Source organism: Phalangium opilio, unplaced genomic scaffold, assembly GCF_054372755.1.
Source record: "Phalangium opilio isolate 3A_F unplaced genomic scaffold, DU_Popi_V2 ptg000024l_1, whole genome shotgun sequence".
NCBI classification, from domain to species: Eukaryota; Metazoa; Arthropoda; class Arachnida; order Opiliones; family Phalangiidae; genus Phalangium; species Phalangium opilio.
Genome location: NW_028324155.1, coordinates 4,992,176 through 5,012,858, shown reverse-complemented (window position 1 = coordinate 5,012,858; position 20,683 = coordinate 4,992,176). Strand labels below are relative to the sequence as shown.

General features: G+C 32.5%; 5 protein-coding genes and 1 long non-coding RNA gene across 9 annotated transcripts; 3 read left to right on the top strand and 3 right to left on the bottom strand.

The window, feature by feature from the left end:
* Window positions 1–1,191: 1,191 nt before the first annotated feature.
* LOC149692360 (protein PET100 homolog, mitochondrial) lies at window positions 1,192–1,506 on the bottom strand. The gene has a single exon (XM_089868081.1). It carries the CDS (start codon window positions 1,504–1,506, stop codon window positions 1,273–1,275), a length of 234 nt encoding a protein of 77 aa, XP_089724207.1. The 3' UTR covers window positions 1,192–1,272.
* A 266-nt stretch (window positions 1,507–1,772) lies between these two features.
* On the top strand, window positions 1,773–3,227 carry LOC149692359 (uncharacterized). 2 transcript variants are annotated; one of them, XM_089868080.1, is made up of 6 exons: window positions 1,773–1,873; window positions 1,957–2,090; window positions 2,148–2,404; window positions 2,467–2,598; window positions 2,671–2,805; window positions 2,876–3,227. In XM_089868080.1, exons 2-6 carry the CDS (start codon window positions 2,060–2,062, stop codon window positions 2,957–2,959), a joined length of 639 nt encoding a protein of 212 aa, XP_089724206.1. In that variant the 5' UTR covers window positions 1,773–1,873; window positions 1,957–2,059; the 3' UTR covers window positions 2,960–3,227. The 2 variants fall into 2 exon arrangements, with proteins under 2 accessions (XP_089724206.1, XP_089724205.1); XM_089868079.1 differs by having other exon boundaries at window positions 1,789–1,926; window positions 2,001–2,090.
* LOC149692358 (apoptosis-inducing factor 1, mitochondrial-like) lies at window positions 2,921–5,181 on the bottom strand. The gene has a single exon (XM_089868077.1). The coding sequence runs from the start codon at window positions 5,001–5,003 to the stop codon at window positions 3,189–3,191; it is 1,815 nt and encodes a 604-aa protein (XP_089724203.1). The 5' UTR covers window positions 5,004–5,181; the 3' UTR covers window positions 2,921–3,188.
* A 155-nt stretch (window positions 5,182–5,336) lies between these two features.
* Window positions 5,337–6,458, top strand: LOC149692357 (complex III assembly factor LYRM7). The gene is made up of 5 exons (XM_089868076.1): window positions 5,337–5,477; window positions 5,552–5,624; window positions 5,868–5,938; window positions 6,148–6,229; window positions 6,302–6,458. Exons 1-5 carry the CDS (start codon window positions 5,445–5,447, stop codon window positions 6,367–6,369), a joined length of 327 nt encoding a protein of 108 aa, XP_089724202.1. The 5' UTR covers window positions 5,337–5,444; the 3' UTR covers window positions 6,370–6,458.
* LOC149692356 (uncharacterized) lies at window positions 6,405–6,980 on the bottom strand. Its single transcript, XR_016382676.1, has 2 exons — window positions 6,743–6,980; window positions 6,405–6,670 (listed from the first exon to the last, which is right to left on the bottom strand). It is a non-coding gene; the product is annotated as an uncharacterized LOC149692356 (long non-coding RNA).
* Window positions 6,981–7,112: 132 nt separating this feature from the next.
* Window positions 7,113–19,480, top strand: Galphaq (G protein alpha q subunit). 3 transcript variants are annotated; one of them, XM_089868075.1, is made up of 9 exons: window positions 7,113–7,730; window positions 8,185–8,369; window positions 8,449–8,609; window positions 8,693–8,821; window positions 8,906–9,035; window positions 9,115–9,268; window positions 12,314–12,418; window positions 13,053–13,160; window positions 14,539–19,480. In XM_089868075.1, exons 1-9 carry the CDS (start codon window positions 7,613–7,615, stop codon window positions 14,619–14,621), a joined length of 1,173 nt encoding a protein of 390 aa, XP_089724201.1. In that variant the 5' UTR covers window positions 7,113–7,612; the 3' UTR covers window positions 14,622–19,480. The 3 variants fall into 3 exon arrangements, with proteins under 3 accessions (XP_089724201.1, XP_089724200.1, XP_089724199.1); XM_089868074.1 differs by lacking the exon at window positions 13,053–13,160 and having other exon boundaries at window positions 7,114–7,730; XM_089868073.1 differs by lacking the exon at window positions 12,314–12,418 and having other exon boundaries at window positions 7,118–7,730.
* The last annotated feature ends 1,203 nt before the right edge of the window (window positions 19,481–20,683 follow it).

The window sequence follows — 20,683 nt, the reverse complement described above, 5'->3', positions numbered from 1 at the left end:
TCAAGGTTAGATTAGTATTAACATAAAACTCCGAATATTGGCAACGATACAGTTATCATTGTAAGAGTTATGTAACTTTAAATCAAGGCTATCTACATGTACAATAACGTGTTTGTTAATTGGTACGGCTAGATTTACATGAAACAGGTATATGTATACAACAGGCTTTAATACCTTTTGTACGGTTCATTTGGCCTCAACGCGCTGACCTTTCGCGTTACTTTGGTATGAATTGAAACATACTTACCAAGTTTCCCATATTCTTGGCCTTTGGAAGGAGGACGTTATTGGCCCCAACAGCTTTACCTTCCGCAACCATCCTTCTGAACTTATTATGCTCTTGAACCACGAAGTTTATATCACTTTGCGGTGACTTGGTTTGGAAAGGAATGATGGAGTCATTGGGATTATCGCATCTGGCCCAAACTACGGATAAAATCCAAGCCGATTCTATGATCGCGAAAATCGTTCCGAACATCTTCACGACTTATTTCGAATTAATGTTTTTCGTACTGCAACTTAAAACGCATCTGTTCTAGAGCGGAATCTCTCGTTTATATTCACCTTCGTGAAGGTATGTTTTTGATACGATAAAAATTTATCTCTTATGGCAATTCCAATAACTGTAATTACAAATGTGACGTTCCCGCTGTTATATTACAAAAAAGACCCTGAATTTGAGCGTTTGGCACGTTTTTGTAGTTTCAAGAATCTAAAAATATACATAATGAACGACACCAAAGCTTGCGAAACGCAAGACGCGAATGCGTAGTCGTGTCAGTTAAATAGTTCTACTGTTTTAGTTGAATTTACTAATTTATTGATTTGAGAACAACTAACCATAACACAACAAATCATCAAAACTAAACAGAACTTCGAGTCAAGGAAGGATATTGGCGCAAAAACAAACAAACCCTGAATGCGATTGTGCAGCGCGATAAATAATTCTATTTTTCGATTTGTAGGATATATAAATATACATAATTAAAGTGGTAATGAAATTTGATGCATTTAGGTCATGAAATACGAATACCTAAGGTTGGGAAACGTCAGATAAGAATGCGTAGCCGTGACATAATGCTTAAATGTATGCAATGAATTATAGCTATATTGTTTTCTAAAAAAATAATGGGTAATAAAATGCAATGTCCAGATCATTTCCATAATATGAGGAAAAATAAAACAAAGAAAAACAGAGAGGAAGTTCTTTATTTACAAAATCTAACAGTGTTCTGAAATATAATAAGAATTGCGTGACATTTTTGGTAATATTTAAGATTCTTTTTCTAACGCGGCTTTTAATTCTGCACTCTGTTTCTTCTTGTAATCACTAAGAAATGTTTCTAGACTTCTTTTGCCAGGATTGTCTTCCCTGGGGTACATTTCTCGCTTTGTTTTTGTCACCCAGGGTTCAAAGTACTGTGGCTGGTTAAAGTAATAGAAGATGGCCACGGGAAAGACCATGTACAACGACATCCTAAAGACTTCCAGTTGCCATCCAGCCATTTGATTCCAAAGATAATTTTAATTATTGTTGCACAATGCCAGTGTGTGGTGTAAAATCTGCAAGTAAAGGAATAATTTTATTATTCTAAAGAAAATTACATTAGTATTTCGAATAGATAGTTTGGAATGATGATTAGTACTATACTTTTGACGGGATCTGATGTACTTACCAGCAACTGAAACTAGAACCGCGTGTTTTGACTTTTGACGAACCCTAATTTTTGGATGTAGCAGACGACGAGTCGACGACTGAGCAGGGACTAGCAGAGAGATGGCGCTAGCTGTGACCTTTTACCGCAAATCAATAATTGATGGCGGGATTTTCAAACGTCCGGAAACAATAAATATATTTGAATTTTCATATCCAGTACTTAATCAGTTTTAAATTTATTGAAACTATATAGCGGAAACTAAAAAATGGTAAATTGTGTAATAATACTAAATTTGTAGTTAGTTATCGTCGGATTATTTTTCTGACGTTTCCATGGTAACAGAAAGATAAACAAAAGCCTTGTACCTGAATATTTCAACGTAAATTTTATCTCATATTTAAATGCAGAAAGAATTAGAAGATCTCACACCTGGTTTGTAATTTTAAATTAATTAAAATTAATTGTGAATAATACATATATTAATTTCAGAAACTTCAAATCGTCTACTAAAATCCAGGGTTGAATCCTTATTGAAACAACTTCAGCAAAGTAACCAAAAAGCTTTAGAACAAGGCGCGGAGTTGAAACGATGTCAAGAAAAATTAAAAGACATAAGCAAAGAAAGGGATCGCTTTTTCAACCAACTTAGAGCCAAAGAAGAGTCAATTAAAAAATTGGATTCTTCTTTAAAATCAGCCCAAACAAGACTGCAAAGCATAGAAATTCAGAATGCAAACTTAAGAAAGGTACTTTATTTTAAAACTAATAATTAAGTAAATAGACAATTAATTCAATTAACATTAATTAGGAATTAGCAGTGAGTAAAGTAGATCAACATCAACTAAATGAAACTAAAAAAGCAGTTGAAAAACTAGCCATAGTTCAGAATGAACTTAAAAATTGTAAAGATGAAATCAAAGTGCTGAAACAAACCCACAAAGTAACCTAATTATATAATCATCCTTTAATGCGAGTTAAATATACCTAAATAATAATTAATTATCATTGTCAGGAAACTATGGAAATTGAGAAGAAGAAATTCAATCAACTGCATAATGATAAGAAAGATTTGGAAAAACAAAAAATGGAGTTACTAACATTTGCTAAAAAGCAAATGAAATTAATTGATATCCTCAAAAAACAAAAGGTATAATATTTCATGTGCTAATTGGGAATAAAAATGCCTAATTAGTAATTATTAGCCTTTTTGTTTCTAGATGCATCTGGAAGTAGTACAGGCATTAGAATTTGCAGAGGATCAATTTGTTCACGTTGTAGAAAAAGTTAACCACAAGATTTAATTAATTCTTCTTTTACCAAATATACAAAATATTTCTCTTTAATATTTCAATACCAAGATTTTTTTTTTTCTAACAGAAACCGGTTTTATTTTTAAGTGCGGTGATTTACAACTTTGAATAGTAATAGTAGTAAAACTAATTACTCTTTAATTAATTAATTAATTAAACAATTATAACAAAACTGAACATGATAAACAAACAAACAAAAAAAAAACAAACATTTTCAACACTATTCCTCCGAATGAAGATTAAATAGTTTGGCAACTTCATTCAAGTCCTGGTATTCCTTGCCTTCATTAATTATTTTTCGAGCAATAGGCATACGGTTGAATACATTCCATAGAACAATGCCAACAATAACATTATTTCTCAAATAGAACAACACTCCTTTGCCATAATCATCTCCGGTGGTTGGTGGTCTTGCATTTTGGACAGAAGGTTTTGGAGGGATGGCGGAAGTTTCTGTTTTGGACCTATCACTTTCACCAGTGGCTTCAACTACAGCTTTAGGAGTGTCCTTTTCCGTAGCTTTTGCAAAGACGCCAACTGTTGGGAGCTTTGAATCTACTATTCCAATGGCTTCGTATCCAACTTCCGGACCCAAATCAGACCAAAACATGGACTGATGAAAGTAAGGTTTGTGCGCTCCTGTCATGTTTTCTCCAGCCAGTCTTCCACTAACAACAGCGTGGTCATGATGCTCTACCCTCCTTCTTCCTAGTTTGATATCATAGAAGGAGGCAGCATCTCCAGCAACCCACAGGTTGGACCTGGCCTCTAACTCCGCATTAACTTTGAAACCTCCGTATTTTTCATCAACTTCTAAACCTGATGTGGCAGCCAATTCTGTATTGGGTTCCAGCCCAACCGCTACAATCAAATGATCAGTATTTAACTTCTTCCCATTGTTTAATTGTAGGGCTAACTGCTTTCCTTCAGCCGTAACTTTCTCCACCTTGACTGATGGCAAAACAGTCACTCCTTCACTTCTAACTTTATCAGTGGTCCATTGACTCAAGTACTCTGGTAACACTTTACCCATGTTACCACCTTCTGGAAATATTTGGTTTACCACCAGTCCATTTTCTTTCACTCTTCTACCCAAAGCGCAAGCTAATTCACTTCCCAAAAATCCTCCTCCGACAATAGTGACTGATTTGGATTTTCTGGTGACTTCTTCCAATTCTTGGTAATCCTTTATTGTACGGAATAGAGTGACTCTGTTTTGAATGTCACCCGGAGCATTGTCTAAAACAGAGAGGTTCTTGGGTTTTCCACCAGTTGCCAATAAACATTTTTCATAGCTTATTTCTGATCCATCGTTCAAGAGGACTCTTTGATCTGACGCGTCGATTTTAACCACTTTCTTGCCTTTAATGACAGCGACACCACCATTTTCTTTTTCAAAAAGCTCCGTGGGGGTGCAATAGAAATCATCATGTTCAAAAAAGATGCTTCTCTCTTTCCCATTCCATTGTTTAAACATAAGCTTCTTGGCAGCGTCTGATGAGTTAAACCAAAGTTCCTTAGACAATGGTGGCCTCATATACGGATAAAAATCTTCATCTCCTATCACCAAGATCCTAGCTTTGGGGTTTTGAGCTCTGATGGCTCTAAATGCCGCAAATGAGGCAGTTCCAGCTCCAATTAACAAATATGGTACAGCTGAGGGCAACTCTATCTTGCTGCCTGCGTTGGATGTTGACGAGGTAGATGACGCTTTTCCCTTTGCTTTTGACACCTTAGGTTCTTTATTCTTCATGGTAGGAGCCATATTGAGAAAGAACTCGTCACTGTTAAATATATATGCCATGGTTCCAGTGAAAAACGCCACCCCAGCAATCAGTTGACGGTTGTATTTTCGTTGCTTCGCTTGATAACCTTCTTTCCACGCACCTTTTGGAACCGGTAGGTCACTCATTTGGGGTGGTTTAAAATGAGAAGGCGTTTTATAGTCAGAATACAATCTGGATTTCTTAGCATTTTGAAGCCAAGGCTTAGCAACAAAGTTGTTAATTTTCGCGAAGCATTGACGGGAAAACATTTTAGCGGCAGTGATCAAAAATACTTTCAAAATGAAAAATAAGTTTAAAAAAGTGTTTATAACTTATTTGTTACCCTCTAATCATTTTAGTGATGGTAGTGGTACTTAAAATTCTTCCTTGGCTTCACGCTTGCCTCCGGTAGATAAAGATTGAAAAGGGTACGCAGTGTTGCCAGAGCAGCCGGAACATCCGAACAGTCTGGGAAATAAGGATATTTTTTAAACTAGTCCTTCGGACCAGTGACCCCCGAATAATTAACTGGCCTCCGGACTGGTCCCAGCCTTTGTTCTCCTACAGATTTGCGATTAATAAAATGGTCCTGAGGACCAGTAACCCCCACTTCTAGAATTAAAAAACTAGTCCAAGCAATTAATAAACTGGTTTTGGACCAGAGGAAGTGTGCTATTTCCCAGACATCATCCGAAAGGAAAAAGCACAAAATGGCGGCTTCCAGTTCGACACTTCGTCGTGAGGTGCTAATTATTATTATTAATTATCCTTATTTTTTCACTCATATTGTTAATTAAAAATTATTCAACTTTTCAAGGCACTTCAGTTGTATAAAGTTTTGTTAAGGACGCGGCAGAAGGTTTTCGAAGGGGATGAACCGGTTTTAGAACGTAAGCCTTTGTCTTTTTCTGTCATGAAAAAACCGGAAATAGATATAGACTTATTTCCGGGTAATTCACCCGGTAAATTTGAAATGAATAAAAAAACCGGAAATAAATATAGAAACATTTCCGGATGTTTCTACCCGGCAACTTTGAAATTATTAAAGGAACGGAAATAGATGTAGAATTTTACCCTTTAAATTTGAGATGAAAAAATCACCAAGGCTTAGGTGAAGTTTGTTTTTATGTTAGTTGCCAGAAATAAAATAAGGGAAGAATTTTACAAACAAAAGGAAGAAACAAACGAACAAAAAATTAAAAGAGTAAGCATATATAATAGATAGTTTAGACACATGGAGGATTCATACCATTTACACCAGGAGGCCGCGCTACCTGGAGGACAAAATCAGATGGGTTTTTATCATGCAGGTACCCCGGCCTCCTGGTGTAAATGGTATGAATCCTCCATGTGTCTAAACTATATATAGAAATCTACCAAAATTATCTGATTTACAAAACTTTTTAAATGTAGCTTTTGAAAATTGGTTGGGATGCGGAAATTGTAATGAAAAAAACTATTGTCCAGGCGAAACTAAATGAAAGGGGCAATTACGGTATGTTTAAGTTTTAGTTTCAGTTTCATTTTGTTGTTACAATTTTGCACAACTTGCTTTTGAAAAATAAAGAAGTACGAATAACACCTGACACCCTGCTGGGAACTAACGCGACCTTGAAATGTTCAAAGGAAAAATGAGCTCTTGACATTATCAAGATTCAAGAAAGAACTACTTAGATTTGTATAGTTATTTATTTTAATCAATAAACATTCAATTATCATCAAAACCAAGGTCTTTATTCTGACCTAACAAGAAACAACATCGTTTATCCTTGAGACATATGATTTAATCCATTTAGGAAAAGGTTTAGCATCTTGTGGGTCTTCCTGGGCCTGGCTCACTTTTGTAACCTCCCATCTATTGTAAGGGATTTAAAATGTAGTCAAATGGCGACCTCCAACACGTGGATTCCATATTACAGAAATATACCAAATAGGCCTAATAAAATGATAATATTAAAAATTTAGAGGTTGTAGTTTTTTTAATAAAAATTAGGCCTGGTTTAATCACTTTTGAGGCGACTTTTTGAAACTCATTAGGCCAGTAGGCCTATAAGAAGATGTTCACACAGACAGCAGAAATTGAGTGGACTGGTAAGTTTAAAGTTTTCTCGAATGTCCACTCCAAAGGGTTTATAATGCTAGTGCTGTACATAAGATCATTATTATTTCATATGTAGAGTTCTATTTTCTAAACTAATTTACTTCGTAGGTAAAATAGGTAGTATATCCCATATATTTATTTTAATTTAAGCTTTCATTTGTCTATAAAAACCCTGATTCAATTTAAGCCATTTATTGTCAATTTATCGCAAAATTGGATTTTTGTGGAATATGTACAGCCCCGTTCGAGTTCAGAAACAAGGAGTCGCCAGTCTAGTAACGAAGTCGGTTTTGTTTTCTCGGACTTACAGTATTTCTTTATTCGGCGAGTTAAAATCCAATTATAGCGTTTAGCCAGTCTATTAATAATCAAAGATATAGTGGAAGAAGATTTGACCCGCTTTTTAGAAGCCGCAAAAGATCGGGCATTCGGAAAATCGCTAGGGCCATCGGCGGAAGACATTCCCCGCGGTTCGAAGGGGAGGGAGGACGTTATATGGCCATGTTTTCTTAGGGCCTACCACACCCAGCCAGCGGAGTGGAGCTGGACCATTCGTCGGCGACGTTCGAGCGAGAGGGGCCTTATTAAAGCTTGATAAAAAAAGGGCCGCTTTTGCCGAAGGAGTAAAAATAGAAGTTTGTCCGGTCAGTTTCGCTAATCGCGTTTTAATACTGTGCGGGAAAAAATTCAACTTGGAGACTCCGAAGGGCGCGGTTCGGAGGTATAGACAAGACATTCGGCCACGGAAAGCCGAGGCCCGAGGGAAGGAATCGAACCATGGCTTGCTGCCTATCCGAAGAAGCGAAGGAACAAAAGAGGATTAATCAAGAAATTGAAAGACAATTAAGAAAAGATAAACGCGATGCGAGACGCGAGTTGAAATTACTACTTCTAGGTAAGTATCAATCCTTCTCACGTCTCTCTCTTTCCGGGGTAATCGAAGCCAAGTTAAGCCTTTGTCTGGGGATAAATCTTAGTTTTTTCCTTTCTAGGTCTTTAGGCCTTTGCCCTATGTTAATCACTATGATCATAAATTCCTTTTAATATTAATATTTAGGCCTAGAAACCCAACCTTTTTGAACTCCCCGAACCATATTTTCACCCCTTAATTCCATTATACATATGTACCTTTTTAACTTGTTAAGTTGTATGATGATACAGTCCTGCTTAAAAACATTCCATAGGCCTATACTTTCTGATCATCATTTTGCTTTCATTTGTATTTGTTTAAAAGGTTAAAGTATCCCAAATTATTAATAAAGCCTTTTCTTGTTAAATATGAAATAAATCCCCTGGTTAAGATAATTATAGTGAGTTTGAGGTTACAAAGCTATTGTTTAACTCTTTAGGGACTGGAGAGTCGGGGAAAAGTACCTTTATCAAACAAATGCGAATTATTCATGGGTCTGGTTACTCTGATGAAGACAAGAAAGGATTCATAAAATTAGTTTATCAGAACATATTTATGGCAATGCAAAGTATGATAAAAGCCATGGATTTATTGAAAATACCCTACAAAGATCCCAAAAAGAATGTAAGTTTCTATATCACCTTTCAAAGTGGGCGCCTAAAGTTAAAAATATAATATTAATCCCATTTGTATAAAAATTTAGGCCCAAGAATACGCGGAGCTTGTGAGGTCAGTTGATTATGAAACAGTCACAACCTTTGACCCTCCTTATGTGGAAGCTATCAAATCTCTTTGGCATGATTCTGGCATTCAAGAGTGCTATGATAGGCGGAGGGAGTACCAATTAACAGATTCTGCAAAATAGTAAGTTTTCCTCCACTCTTAATTAATTATTTCTATTAAAGGTCAGTACCCCTTTAACCCCCTTCTTTTCTTTTTTTCTCCAGCTATCTCAGTGATATTGACAGAATAGCAGCTCCTGATTACCTTCCTACGCAACAAGATATTTTAAGAGTAAGAGTGCCTACAACTGGCATCATCGAGTACCCATTTGACCTTGATTCCATCATATTTAGGTAACCTATAACCCTCTCAAATAACTTAAAAAAATATGCCTAAATTAATCAAATATCTAATTAGACTTAAATTTTTATCTTTAGAATGGTGGATGTAGGGGGTCAAAGGTCAGAAAGAAGGAAGTGGATTCACTGTTTTGAAAATGTTACATCCATAATTTTTTTAGTCGCCTTAAGTGAATATGATCAAATTCTGTTTGAATCAGATAATGAAGTAAGAACCATTTTATTTATTTTTTCTTTCAGTTTGTTTTAATGTTCTTTGTTTGTTTTTTGTTTAATTTCATTTTCAGAACCGAATGGAAGAAAGCAAGGCGCTGTTCAAAACAATTATCACATATCCGTGGTTCCAAAACTCATCTGTCATTCTCTTTTTGAACAAAAAGGATCTTTTAGAAGAGAAGATCATGTATTCACATTTAGTCGATTATTTTCCAGAATATGATGGTGAGTCCTCAATTTTTTTATTCGTTTTGTTTTATTTTGGGTTATTTTAAAGTAGTAATTCAGGGTTCATACAAACCTACTCCTAGAAATGTCAGGGAAATTGTTCAATAGAAATTCAGGTGATTAATTAACTCTTAGGGAAATTAATAATTTTTTTTAATAAAATTTCAAGGAATTTACTGTCAGGGAAATTTATAATTTTTTTTAGTAAAATTCCAAGGAGCTCTCTCTCGTAGAAAAAGTTTTTAGTAAAATTCCAAGGAGCTCTCTCTCTCAGGAAATTTTTTTAGTAAAATTCCAAGGAGCTCTCTCTCTCAGGAAACCTTTTTAGTAAAATTCCAAGGAGCTCTCTCAGGAAACCTTTTTAGTAAAATTCCAAGGAGCTCTCTCAGGAAACTTTTTTAGTAAAATTCCAAGGAACTCTCTCAGGAAATTTTTTTTAGTAAAATTCCAAGGAACTCTCTCAGGAAATTTTTTTTAGTAAAATTCCAAGGAGCTCTCTCAGGAAAATGTTTAGTAAAATTCCTAGGAGAGTTCTCTCAGAAAATTTTTTTAGTAAAATTCCAAGGCGTTCTCTCAGGAAAATTTTTAGTAAAATTCCAAGGCGTTCTCTCAGGAAAATTTTTAGTAAAATTCCAAGGCGTTCTCTCAGGAAAATTTTTAGTAAAATTCCAAGGCGTTCTCTCAGGAAAATTTTTATTAAAATTCCAAGGAGCTCTCTCAGGAAATTTTTTAATAAAATTCCAAGGCGTTCTCTCAGGAAAATTTTTAGTAAAATTCCAAGGCGTTCTCTCAGGAAAATTTTTAGTAAAATTCCAAGGCGTTCTCTCAGGAAAATTTTTAGTAAAATTCCAAGGCGTTCTCTCAGGAAAATTTTTAGTAAAATTCCAAGGCGTTCTCTCAGGAAATATTTAGTAAAATTCCAAGGCGTTCTCTCAGGAAAATTTTTAGTAAAATTCCAAGGAGCTCTCTCTCAGGAATTTTTTTTTAGTAAAATTCCAAGGAGCTCTCTCTCAGGAATTTTTTTAGTAAAATTCCAAGGAGCTCTCTCCCAGGAATTTTTTTTTAGTAAAATTCCAAGGAGCTCTCTCTCAGGAAATTTTTTTTAGTAAAATGCCAAGGAGCTCTCTCTCTGGAAATTTTTTTAGTAAAATTCCAAGGAGCTCTCAGGAAATTTTTTAAGTAAAATTCCAAGGAATTCTCAGGAAATGTTTTTAGTAAAATTCCAAGGAACTCTCTCAGGAAATGTTTTTAGTAAAATTCCAAGGAACTCTCTCAGGAAATGTTTTTAGTAAAATTCCAAGGAACTCTCTCAGGAAATGTTTTTAGTAAAATTCCAAGGAACTCTCATGGAAATATTTTAGTAAAATTCCAAGGAACTCTCATGGAAATATTTTAGTAAAATTCCAAGGAACTCTCATGGAAATATTTTAGTAAAATTCCAAGGAGCTCTCAGGAAAATTTTAAATTTATAATTTTTAGTAAAATTACAAGGAAATCATTGAGATTTGAATTTTTTTGTAAAATTCAAGGTTACATGTTAGAGAGCTGCATTTCAATTTCAAACTTACCATTTCAATACCACTTTGGTTTAAATTTTTGTTTACAAATTCCACCCATATATTTCATCAACTTCCCCATCAGTTAGGGATCCATGGTTTCCAAATACCATTTCCAAATTAAGAGAAGTTTTTTCATTTCCAAGGCTTACAAAAATCAGCAATAGAATTAAACCCTTATATTCAAAATTCAATATTATATATGAACAACTTAATTAGTTCCATCTAGAAAGGGGTACAAATTAGACATACCAGATTCTTACCATTTCTGGAAACTGGAGGGCAGTCCACGCGGTATGTTCCAAAGAACATAACCCTTGAGCCTCTTGGTTTAGCCCTAAATTACCTCTGCAATATGGTAACCTGTTCTTCATGGGGGATTGTTAGCATAAACAGGGGCGCTCAACAACTATAGAAAAACCTGCCTGGGCTGGACTGAGGGGCTCCTAGTTGTCCCCTGGTCTCACCAAGTAGCATGACCATGAGTCCCTCCCTAAAAAAATATTTTCCAAGAATTTGGGGGGAAAACTTACAATGGACTGATTGACAGCTAAAGTAATAGGTATGGGCTATAAAACTGTTAGCTAGCTGGGCAACAATGAAGCGGGTGAGATGAGTAGTAGCAACCTGTGTTATATTATCATATAGTCTAGTACAATCAAAGGCAGAGAGCTGCCATTACTCTATGGTAAAACCATCTATAAACATTTTTGGAATTTTAGGATGTTTCATAGAAAATAGGTTCTATCCATTTACCAACCATTTCCAAACTAATGTATCAACTTAACTATTTCCATTCCCTATTGGTATATTTCTGTCCATTCACATGGGGATATGAGATATTAGTAGGGAAACCATCCATTCCCACGTTTTCCACCGTTTTCCATGGTTACCACTGTAAATGGAAATTTACTACCCATTTACCGTTTTCATGCAGCTCTCTAATATACGTCATTGAAATCTGTTTTCCAAAAGTTGTATGAACCCTGTAATTTATAGTAGAAACAGAAGTCTATAACTTGAAGTTAGGACTTAAAGGGGCTGGCCGGAGCTGTTGGGGTGAAGGGGGGTCAAACTGTTGGTTAGCATATTGCTTACCCGCCCACCGCGACGGTGGCGCCGTTCCTTATGGCCAAAAAGCTGGGTGTTTTCCCCCTGAACTAAGGGCGGTCTCTCCCCCCCCCCCCCAACAGCGCCTTTGAGCCCCTTTAAGAAATGTGAGAAAAATATTTAAATCTGGTATAGAAGTGTTTTTAATTACTTCAAGTTATTGACTTCCAGTAGAGATTAATATATATTTCGGTTTTAAACTTAAGTTTTTACTTTTGGGTAATTTTTCATTAAGATATTTGATTTAACCGCGACAATCCTCCCCATTTAATATCAAGTAATTCAAGTAGATCCCGTCAATGATTTGATGAATGTGTAGGCTTATACCGAGAGAAATTAAAATTTAGCCAATAATGTTTCCATGACAAATAAATAGGCCCCAAACAGGATCATATCGCTGCTCGTGAGTTCATCTTAAAGATTTACTCCACTCAATTGCCTGATACAGATCGTATGTATCCCCACTTCACTTGCGCTACAGGTCAGTTTACATCAGTGGCAATCAGGGCCCAGTCCACCAAAAACTAAAAAATATTAATTCCCCGCTTTTCTACCCCCTTGTTCTCTTTGTTGGGTGTAAGAAAAATGATATCCTTAATAAACAAACAAACAAACCCCTCTCTAGCAAACAAATTTTCACACCAAAATGGCAACCCATTGTCTATTGGAGTTTCTGAGTTACTTTTTGAGTCGCTCTCTATGCTCACAATTTGGTATTTCGTTAAATTCTGCTGTAAAAGTTAATTGGCAGCCATTTTGGGGTGAAATATTGACCTCTATTTGCTAAAATCCCCACCAAAATCTATACTTCCCTCGAGGTGTCTTTTGAGCGCAATGTTAAGCTGTCTTCAATTCCCCTTCCCTCCCTCTTTCTCTCAACTTGTGTGACAATTTAATAGATAAAGTACCCGCGTTACCTCATATTGAAAAGGTAATAGAACGTTTCGTAGCTATTGGTTTAGTTTTAGGCCAATCAAAAATAGTAAATATAGTTCAACCAAAATTGCAATTGTGTAAAACGGGGGAAAAAAAAAAGAAAAAACGATTTGCGTGACGACCCCATTTGCCAAAGTGCCTTTTATAAAGTGCGTCAATTATTTTTTGGGTGTTAAAAGGGCCCAAAAAAGATGCCATTCACGCTAGGGAATTCATCCTGAAAATGTTTGTGGATCTCAATCCGGACAGTGAAAAAATCATCTATTCCCATTTCACTTGCGCCACAGGTAGGATAGAATAGACCTTAACGAATACTGCAATTTCGTTCCGTTGTTTTTTTATCTGCATCGAAATACTACAATATCAGTATCAATACTTGGCAATTGCTTGGTTTTTGTTGTCTAATTAATTTTAAAATCGCCGAAACGTACTTTGATAACCCCTTTTTTTCGTCCACAAGCGCAATCGCAAGCTTTATTCGTTTTACCACACAAACTTTGTTGCATGGTGGATTGGGTCTTTTTTTATTATTTTTTTTTTTTTACATAACTAACCAGACAAATTTCTCGGAGAAATAATTTTGTTTGAATTGTTGTTGGCTTTATTAATGTAGGAGTGGAAATAATTTTTAATTTTGTTTTGGGGTGAGAATTGAAGTTAATTAATTAACTAACCATCCATCCATCATTCAAACAAAAACATTTCGGAGATATTTAGTCCATTTTTGAGTCTTGAGTAACAATTTGTTTCTCTATTTACAAAAAACAAAATCTAACTAACGCTTCAAAACTTTGCACGTTGAATGAATGCTTTTGGGTTCTTCTTTGTCATATCTTAACACACTCACACTCACAACGCATGTCCTGTGCCATGTCAGACACTGAGAATATTAAATTGGTGTTTTGCGCCGTCAAGGATACTATTTTGCAAAACAATCTGCGGGAATATAATCTTGCCTGATTTGTCCTAAAATTTTCTTTGGAAAAGATAAAAAGAATTTAAACTTTTGTTGCGTTTCTTTAAAGTTTATAAAATAAGTTTCAGTTTCATTGTATGTTGCAAAGTTAGCATTTTTAGGTAGAATATCGGTACATTTGTACTTCGCGATAGTTTCGTGATAGCTTGAACTCTATGAACATTAATGATACATACATATTATTTGTTTCAAATTTTGAGGGCTCGGACACTTGTCATATATTTACGTCTGTTAATTATTATTGTTCGGAAATTTCAAAGGTAGTACTTAATGATAATAGTCAAAATTAATGCCCTTAAGAGCCGACTTACCGACACCTCGTATTATTGGAATGTCTCAAGATTTAAAACTCCTTACATTGACAAGTGTCAGACCTCTTATTATCAAACTAATATTCTCTAGCTTATAAATAACGGAAATTTATCTATCTAACATTTTTTCGTCCTTACTAACACTTCTTTGCGAATGCCGAGTGCTTAATTGTTTATTACAATTTTATTATTCGTAATGATGTAATAAAAAAAAAGTTGTCTGTTGTCTTGGGTTTTTGACTCGCATTTTAACTCTTACTCTTTACTAACGAAACTAATTTTCAGCATGCTATTTTATTCTTCATTAACACGTTTTGCTTTAATAATGTTATTTCTTTGAATTTTTTAACCTTAAATGGTATTAAACGAAACTTGCAGACACTGAAAACATCAGGTTTGTCTTTGCCGCGGTAAAAGACACCATTCTTCAACTGAACCTCAAGGAATACAACCTTGTTTAGAGGTATTTTTATTTATGAAAAAAAAATCGGAAAAAAGGTAGTGAGGAAACGAGAAAAAAATTATAAAAAAAAAGGTTTTTGGAAACGTGAAATCAAACGAATTGATTTAATCAAAAAAAAAAAAAGAAAATATGATGAAATTAAGATAAAAAAAAAAGGAAAATTTTTTTGCACCAACAACAACTACTACTACTACTACAACAACAAAAATTAATACAAAAGCGTTTTCATCAACGGAAAAGAGTGAAAGCTAAAAAATAACAGAACCACCCTTTTTTCTCTTCAATTTTTACTAATAAAAATTGCGCGTTACAGCGCTGCTAATCGTGGATTGAATAAATGAGAATACAGCGGTAATTATACACGCAAAAAAAAATCTGATAACAAATAAATAAAAACAAACAGGGCGTGGTATTAATTAATTTAAATTAATCCTAATTATAATACAACGCGAAGCAATTTAACCCCCCCCCCCTACCTATTTGCTACCTTTTTCTCCGCGCCCCATCCCTTGGCGCCCCTAATTAACCCCCCTTCCCCCCCCGTAACAAAAATAACCCCCACCCCCAACCCCTTTTTGTCATTTTTAATTGTTTAATTTAATTAATAATAATTGGGGTATGAAAAGAAAATTAAATATAAAAGTATGATCGATACGATTTTGTGCGCTGCTAAAATGCTTCTTCGGATATACATACATATATAAAATATAATTAAAAAGTATCGGAGAAGTTAGTACAATTTACTTTATTATAAAATTTTTTTTTTGTTTTTTTTTTTTTGAGTTTTTCTTCAGTTCCTCTTAAATATAGTTAAAATCTTAAATTCGCTGTAAATGGTGAAAAAATTCGACACTTTTTTATTTTGATCTGTGGTTGATTTAGTAAACAATATATTATTTTTTTTTTTTGTACTGGTGTGAAAAAAAAAAAAAAAAAAACAACCAAGCTAGGAACAGCCTTCTCCCGTATTTAGACATTTTTTGGAAATGATATAACAGCTCTTAAAATTATAAATAAAAACGTAATAAGAGCGAAAGAAAATAAATAAATAAATTCAATGACTATTTAATAATAATAATCCAAGATGATCGCCGCCTCGGAATTAAATAAATATATATATATAAAAAAAACAAACAAACTTCAAGTACGTCGCTTTTAATTCCGATAAAATTTTATTATTAAATAAGAAAATTAATTAATTAAATGGGATGGGGGATAAGAAAAAACAATTACATACAAACCAACAACGGGGGGTATAAAAATAAAACGAACGTCAATTTGTAGCTGAAAAATAATGGAAACAAACGAACGAAAAAAAAAAAAAAAAAATAAACGTTTCAACCAATATATTACTACGCTGATAATGATATAACGTTGCAATGTGCGCGCCAAAAAACAGAAAAACATTAAACTCGCTAATGTGCGGTACATTTTTCTCTCTCCAAAAAAAAAAACAACCCCCTCTTCCCCTTGCGTATTTTCTAGATTGTACTGTTTCAAAGATGGTGTTATGGGCTACTGCGGATTTAAAAGAAAAAAAAATTGGGTTTTTTTTTAATAAGAAAAAAAAAAGAAATTTTTGCCTAAAGTGTAAAAAAAAAAAAAAAAAAAAATATTAAGGATATGACACTAAAAAAAATCAACAAACAAACAAACGACACACAAAGTACCTGTCTCTATCTCTCTCTTAAATGTATATCTTGGTCCAGTGTCTGTAATTCCCCCAAACTCTCGATAAACTAAACTAAAAAAAAAAAAAATAGAAAATAAGAAGATAAAAAAAAAACAACCTTAAATAGTCCTGTCTTTTTTAATTGTAAAATGAGAAACTCCAGAATAACTATGATGAAATTTATTAATTATGGTAAAATTAGATTTTACAATTGTATCTCTATACATTTTTTCAATTATTGCAAGTTTTCAAAACTTTATTATTATTATTATAATTATAATTATAATTACTACAAGTTCATTTAATTTTTTTTCTTCTTTGGACCACGTGGCACCCAAAAAAAAAAGTAAAAATAAAACACTAATTCTTTAAATAATTATTTTAAAATGAAGTAAAATAAAATAAAGAAAATCTTTTCCATGAAAATAATTAAATTAAATTAATTCATACAATTAAATTAAATTATACTATGAGCAGCCATTATTTTCACTCGAGAAATAAATAAAAAAAGTCATTCTGGATGAAGTGCCAAATTAAGAAATATATATATATTATTCATTCATGGGGAGATAAACAAAAAAAAAACAAATACTATAAAAATAATCTTCGTTTTTATTTTTATATTTATCTTATTTTATTATATTATAATAATTCTTTGTTTTTTTCTATCTTTTCCAAACTAAAATATACTTCTCTCTAAGTTCTAAGCTATTTGCCATTTTTAAAATACAAGTTAAATCTGTTGTTGTTTTTTTCGTATTAATAACTCTCTGGTCATTTAGAAAGAAAAAACAACATTAAAAAAAAAAAACATACATTTTAATCACGCCATTTGCAAAGTTATTTTTTTTTTTACTTTGAAAATGGCTCGATCGTCTCTCAGACTCAGCTTAAATATCTTTTTAAATTTAACCAGGTTTTTGTTTAATTAATTAATATTATTATTGAATTTCCTGATATATAAAAAAATTTAATTGTAGTAATTTTGCCTATAATTAATAATATAAATAAAAAACAAATTGAAATTGGAGGTAAAATATATTGCATAGGCGCTACCTCCTTTTGAAAGTTAAAAAAAAATTAAAAATGGGTGCTGAAAAAAAAATAAAATAAATAAATAAATCGTATTATTAATTATAATTAAGTATATGTTAATTAATTCATTAAACAATTTTTTTTTTTTGGAAAAGCTCCCTTTAAATAAACCACTGTACTAAAAAATAAATTGCTAAAATTAGCCGTCGATATTTTTAAAAAAGAGGAATTAAACATGACGTAAAAAAAAAGGAATTAAAAAAAAAAAAACTTTCCCACTTGAGTCCTCTTTTTTAAGTTTAATTAAAAACCTAGTCAGTGTAAATAATTGTGGCGTAGTTAAAACTCATTATTATCAAAAAGAAAACATTAAATTGAATAAAATAAAAGTGGTTTTTAGGCTAATTAAAGAAAAAACACATTTATATTAATTAGAAAACTAAATACATAAATAATTAATTAAGGTGCATCGGAGTAGTTTACGTTGGTTATTTTTTTTTTTTTTTTTTTTTGGTATGTGCTGTGATTATTATTATAATTAATTATTATTACTGTTTAAGTATAGTATAAATACTGAGATTTTTTTAAAAAGAAAAACAAACGTAAATTGAAGTAAAAGATTCTCAGTGTGTTTTCTTAATTTTATTATTATTATTATTATTAAAAACAAAAACAATTTAAAATTACAAATTTTATATAATAATAATAATAAGTAGCTGATTAAGCAATTTAATAAATATGCCAAGAGTTTAAAATAAACTTTTAAATTTAATTAATTAATTAATCAAAGAAAAATTAAATTAAAATTAAAATATTTGTTTAATTGTTTCTTATTTTTAAACAAAAAACAAAAAACAAAAATGTCTTGTGTATTATAAATAACATAAATTTAAACACAAATAAGCTGATGGAAATAATGCGTATAAAAATTATTAAAAACTGGCTTTGTTAATTGTGTTTGGGAAACAAAAAAAAAAAAATCCAAGAAATAAACAAATAACAAAAAACAATTTAACAAAAGAACTGCTCATCGAAAAATAAGTCGTCCCTGTAAACTTTAATCGTACCCCGTTGTTTAATTAATTAATTTAGGATATATTGGATACAAACAAGCAACAAAAATAAAGATAAAAGAAAAACAAAACGTCGTAAAAAAATTCAAGTTTGAATGACACAAAAAAAAAATAATATTAAAAATAAATAAATTGTGTGCCTGGTTTTAAAGAAATGCGAGTTGAGGCCTTGTTGTAACTTTTGTAGATAAAAAAAAAACAAAACAAAAACAAAAAACATAAATTGCGTAGGTGTATTAATAATGTGAGGGTAAGTGTGCATGAATTATATAAAATTTGTTTTTTTTTAGCAGAAATAAGGGGAAAAAACAAAGTTAAACATTTCTATTATTAATTAAAATCATTCATACAAATTAAATTAAAAAAACAGATAGGACCGTTAAAATTAAATTAAATTAATCTAGATTTGAAAATAATTAAAATTTGACTGAGCTAAAGAAAGAAAGAAATAAATAAAATTAAAAGTACTTAATAAAAGTAATACATACGTGTTTATAGCTCTCAAAACGAGCCTATAATTTACCCCCCCCCCCCTATATAAAAAAAAAGAATAACCCAACAAATTAACACGTACGTTTAATTGGTCCATTTATTTTAAATCAAAACCTATATATTTCAATCTTCCTAATTGCTAAACTAAACGAAAAAAACAAAAATTTTTGTTTTTTAATTCATTAAAAATGAAGTTTTGGTTAAAATTCCATCCTATATAATTTCTTCCAAATAATATAAAAGGTATTTCCTGTAAAGAAAAGTGGCAAACAAAAAACAAAAAGTATATGCTTTTTTTGTATAGTGAACCAAGGTTTAAAGACACTCAACTAGTGAACTCTTTTTAACTAATATAAAACTTATATTGACATACGAAAATAAAACATACAAAAACTACGCGTATCTAAAAGTGTTCGCACCAGTATGAGAAAAAAAAATGGTGAAAACATGAACAAGCTTTTATTTCTTTGTGCCACAGTTTAAAGAGACAAAAAAAAAGAAATGCGTATTATCCTATTGCATTTTTGTATAAGACTATAATTAAACGTTAAATAAACAATGACTTTGCGCGTGGGGGATGAAAAACAAATGACACACTGTCGTCAACAACAACAAAAAACATTTTTCCTCTCACCGAAAATCTCCCCTTCTCCCCCCAAAAGAAAAAAAAATTAAAAAAAATTTAAGAAAGAAACCAAACGACTAAACACTCACGCAAAAGAAAGTTAATATTATTATTATAATTATAACAAAGACCCATTTGATTTGCGACAAATGTTTATAAAAATAAAAAACAAACAAACAAACAAACAACAACAAACTACCAGTGTGTGATTGTTAGGAACAATATTTCTCGGTAAACAAAAGAAAACAAAAAAACTACATTTTTGACTTTATTAAATAAAGGTACACTGGGAGGAATATATGAATTGTAAGAAGGTGAAATAACGAAACAGAAAAAAAAATATACCAATTTGAAAGGGATGTACTGGTCAAAATTTTTTAAGTGGCATCAACACCTTGGAAAAAAAAAAGAAAAAAAAAACAAAAACACCGAAATCAATTTTCGGTTTGTTGCTACTGCTAAGTCGTTTCTCCACCAGTTTTACGGCTCCCAGTTTTTTTGGGAATAAAATTATTACATATAAAAAAAATTACCGAGTCTTTCTTCATGTTTATTTCATACTACATTATTATTATTATTAACGTTAAAATCCATTTGCTTCTGTAATACATATTCATACCAAACACACACACACACACATGAGTAGTGAAAGCTATCAAAGAGAGTATAAGGGAGGAGTGGAAAGAGGGGCAAAACTTGTCGCGCGTTTCTACCGCGCATCTTCAATGCGCAGTATCGAGGCATTTCCGTTTGAGACATTAAATGGTATCGTAGGTGGCGCGACTGAGCCGGAAACTCCCTCGTACGCTAGTATAATTTAGGCGAGACATAACTATTTACGCTTGTGGAGCGGGGGAGGTTCCACTCCTCCCTTATATTCTCTTTGAAGCTATACAGATCGGTAGTTATCCGAGAGGGCGGCACATTTCCATTCGGGGCGGCCATCTTGGATGATTTTCTATCTGGATAGCTACAACTACTCACACACATATACTCATATTGTTGTAAAGACAGATTTTGCAAATTGATAGTAGGTAAGTACTTGGAATTAAAAAATGTAAAGTAATAATCATAAATCTGCATAGTTTTTATAAACTTAGGTTATTTTATATAAAATTTCCGGACTTGATTACCAAATCATGCCAACATCCCGTACCATTCGA

Bases quoted from the DNA above. Each gene is read 5' to 3' on its own strand.
- LOC149692358 (XM_089868077.1), bottom strand. From the start codon at position 5,003: ATGTTTTCCCGTCAATGCTTCGCGAAAATTAACAACTTTGTTGCTAAG.
- LOC149692357 (XM_089868076.1), top strand. From the start codon at position 5,445: ATGGCGGCTTCCAGTTCGACACTTCGTCGTGAG. The intron at 5,478-5,551 runs GTGCTAATTATT...CAACTTTTCAAG, and splicing joins GTTCGACACTTCGTCGTGAG to GCACTTCAGTTGTATAAAGT. The intron at 6,230-6,301 runs GTATGTTTAAGT...TGAAAAATAAAG, and splicing joins AAATGAAAGGGGCAATTACG to AAGTACGAATAACACCTGAC.
- LOC149692359 (XM_089868080.1), top strand. From the start codon at position 2,060: ATGCAGAAAGAATTAGAAGATCTCACACCTG. The intron at 2,599-2,670 runs GTAACCTAATTA...TATCATTGTCAG, and splicing joins TGCTGAAACAAACCCACAAA to GAAACTATGGAAATTGAGAA. The intron at 2,806-2,875 runs GTATAATATTTC...TTTTGTTTCTAG, and splicing joins ATATCCTCAAAAAACAAAAG to ATGCATCTGGAAGTAGTACA.
- Galphaq (XM_089868075.1), top strand. From the start codon at position 7,613: ATGGCTTGCTGCCTATCCGAAGAAGCGAAGGAACAAAAGAGGATTAAT. The intron at 8,822-8,905 runs GTAACCTATAAC...TTTTATCTTTAG, and splicing joins CTTGATTCCATCATATTTAG to AATGGTGGATGTAGGGGGTC. The intron at 9,036-9,114 runs GTAAGAACCATT...TTTCATTTTCAG, and splicing joins TGTTTGAATCAGATAATGAA to AACCGAATGGAAGAAAGCAA.
- LOC149692360 (XM_089868081.1), bottom strand. From the start codon at position 1,506: ATGGCTGGATGGCAACTGGAAGTCTTTAGGATGTCGTTGTACATGGTC.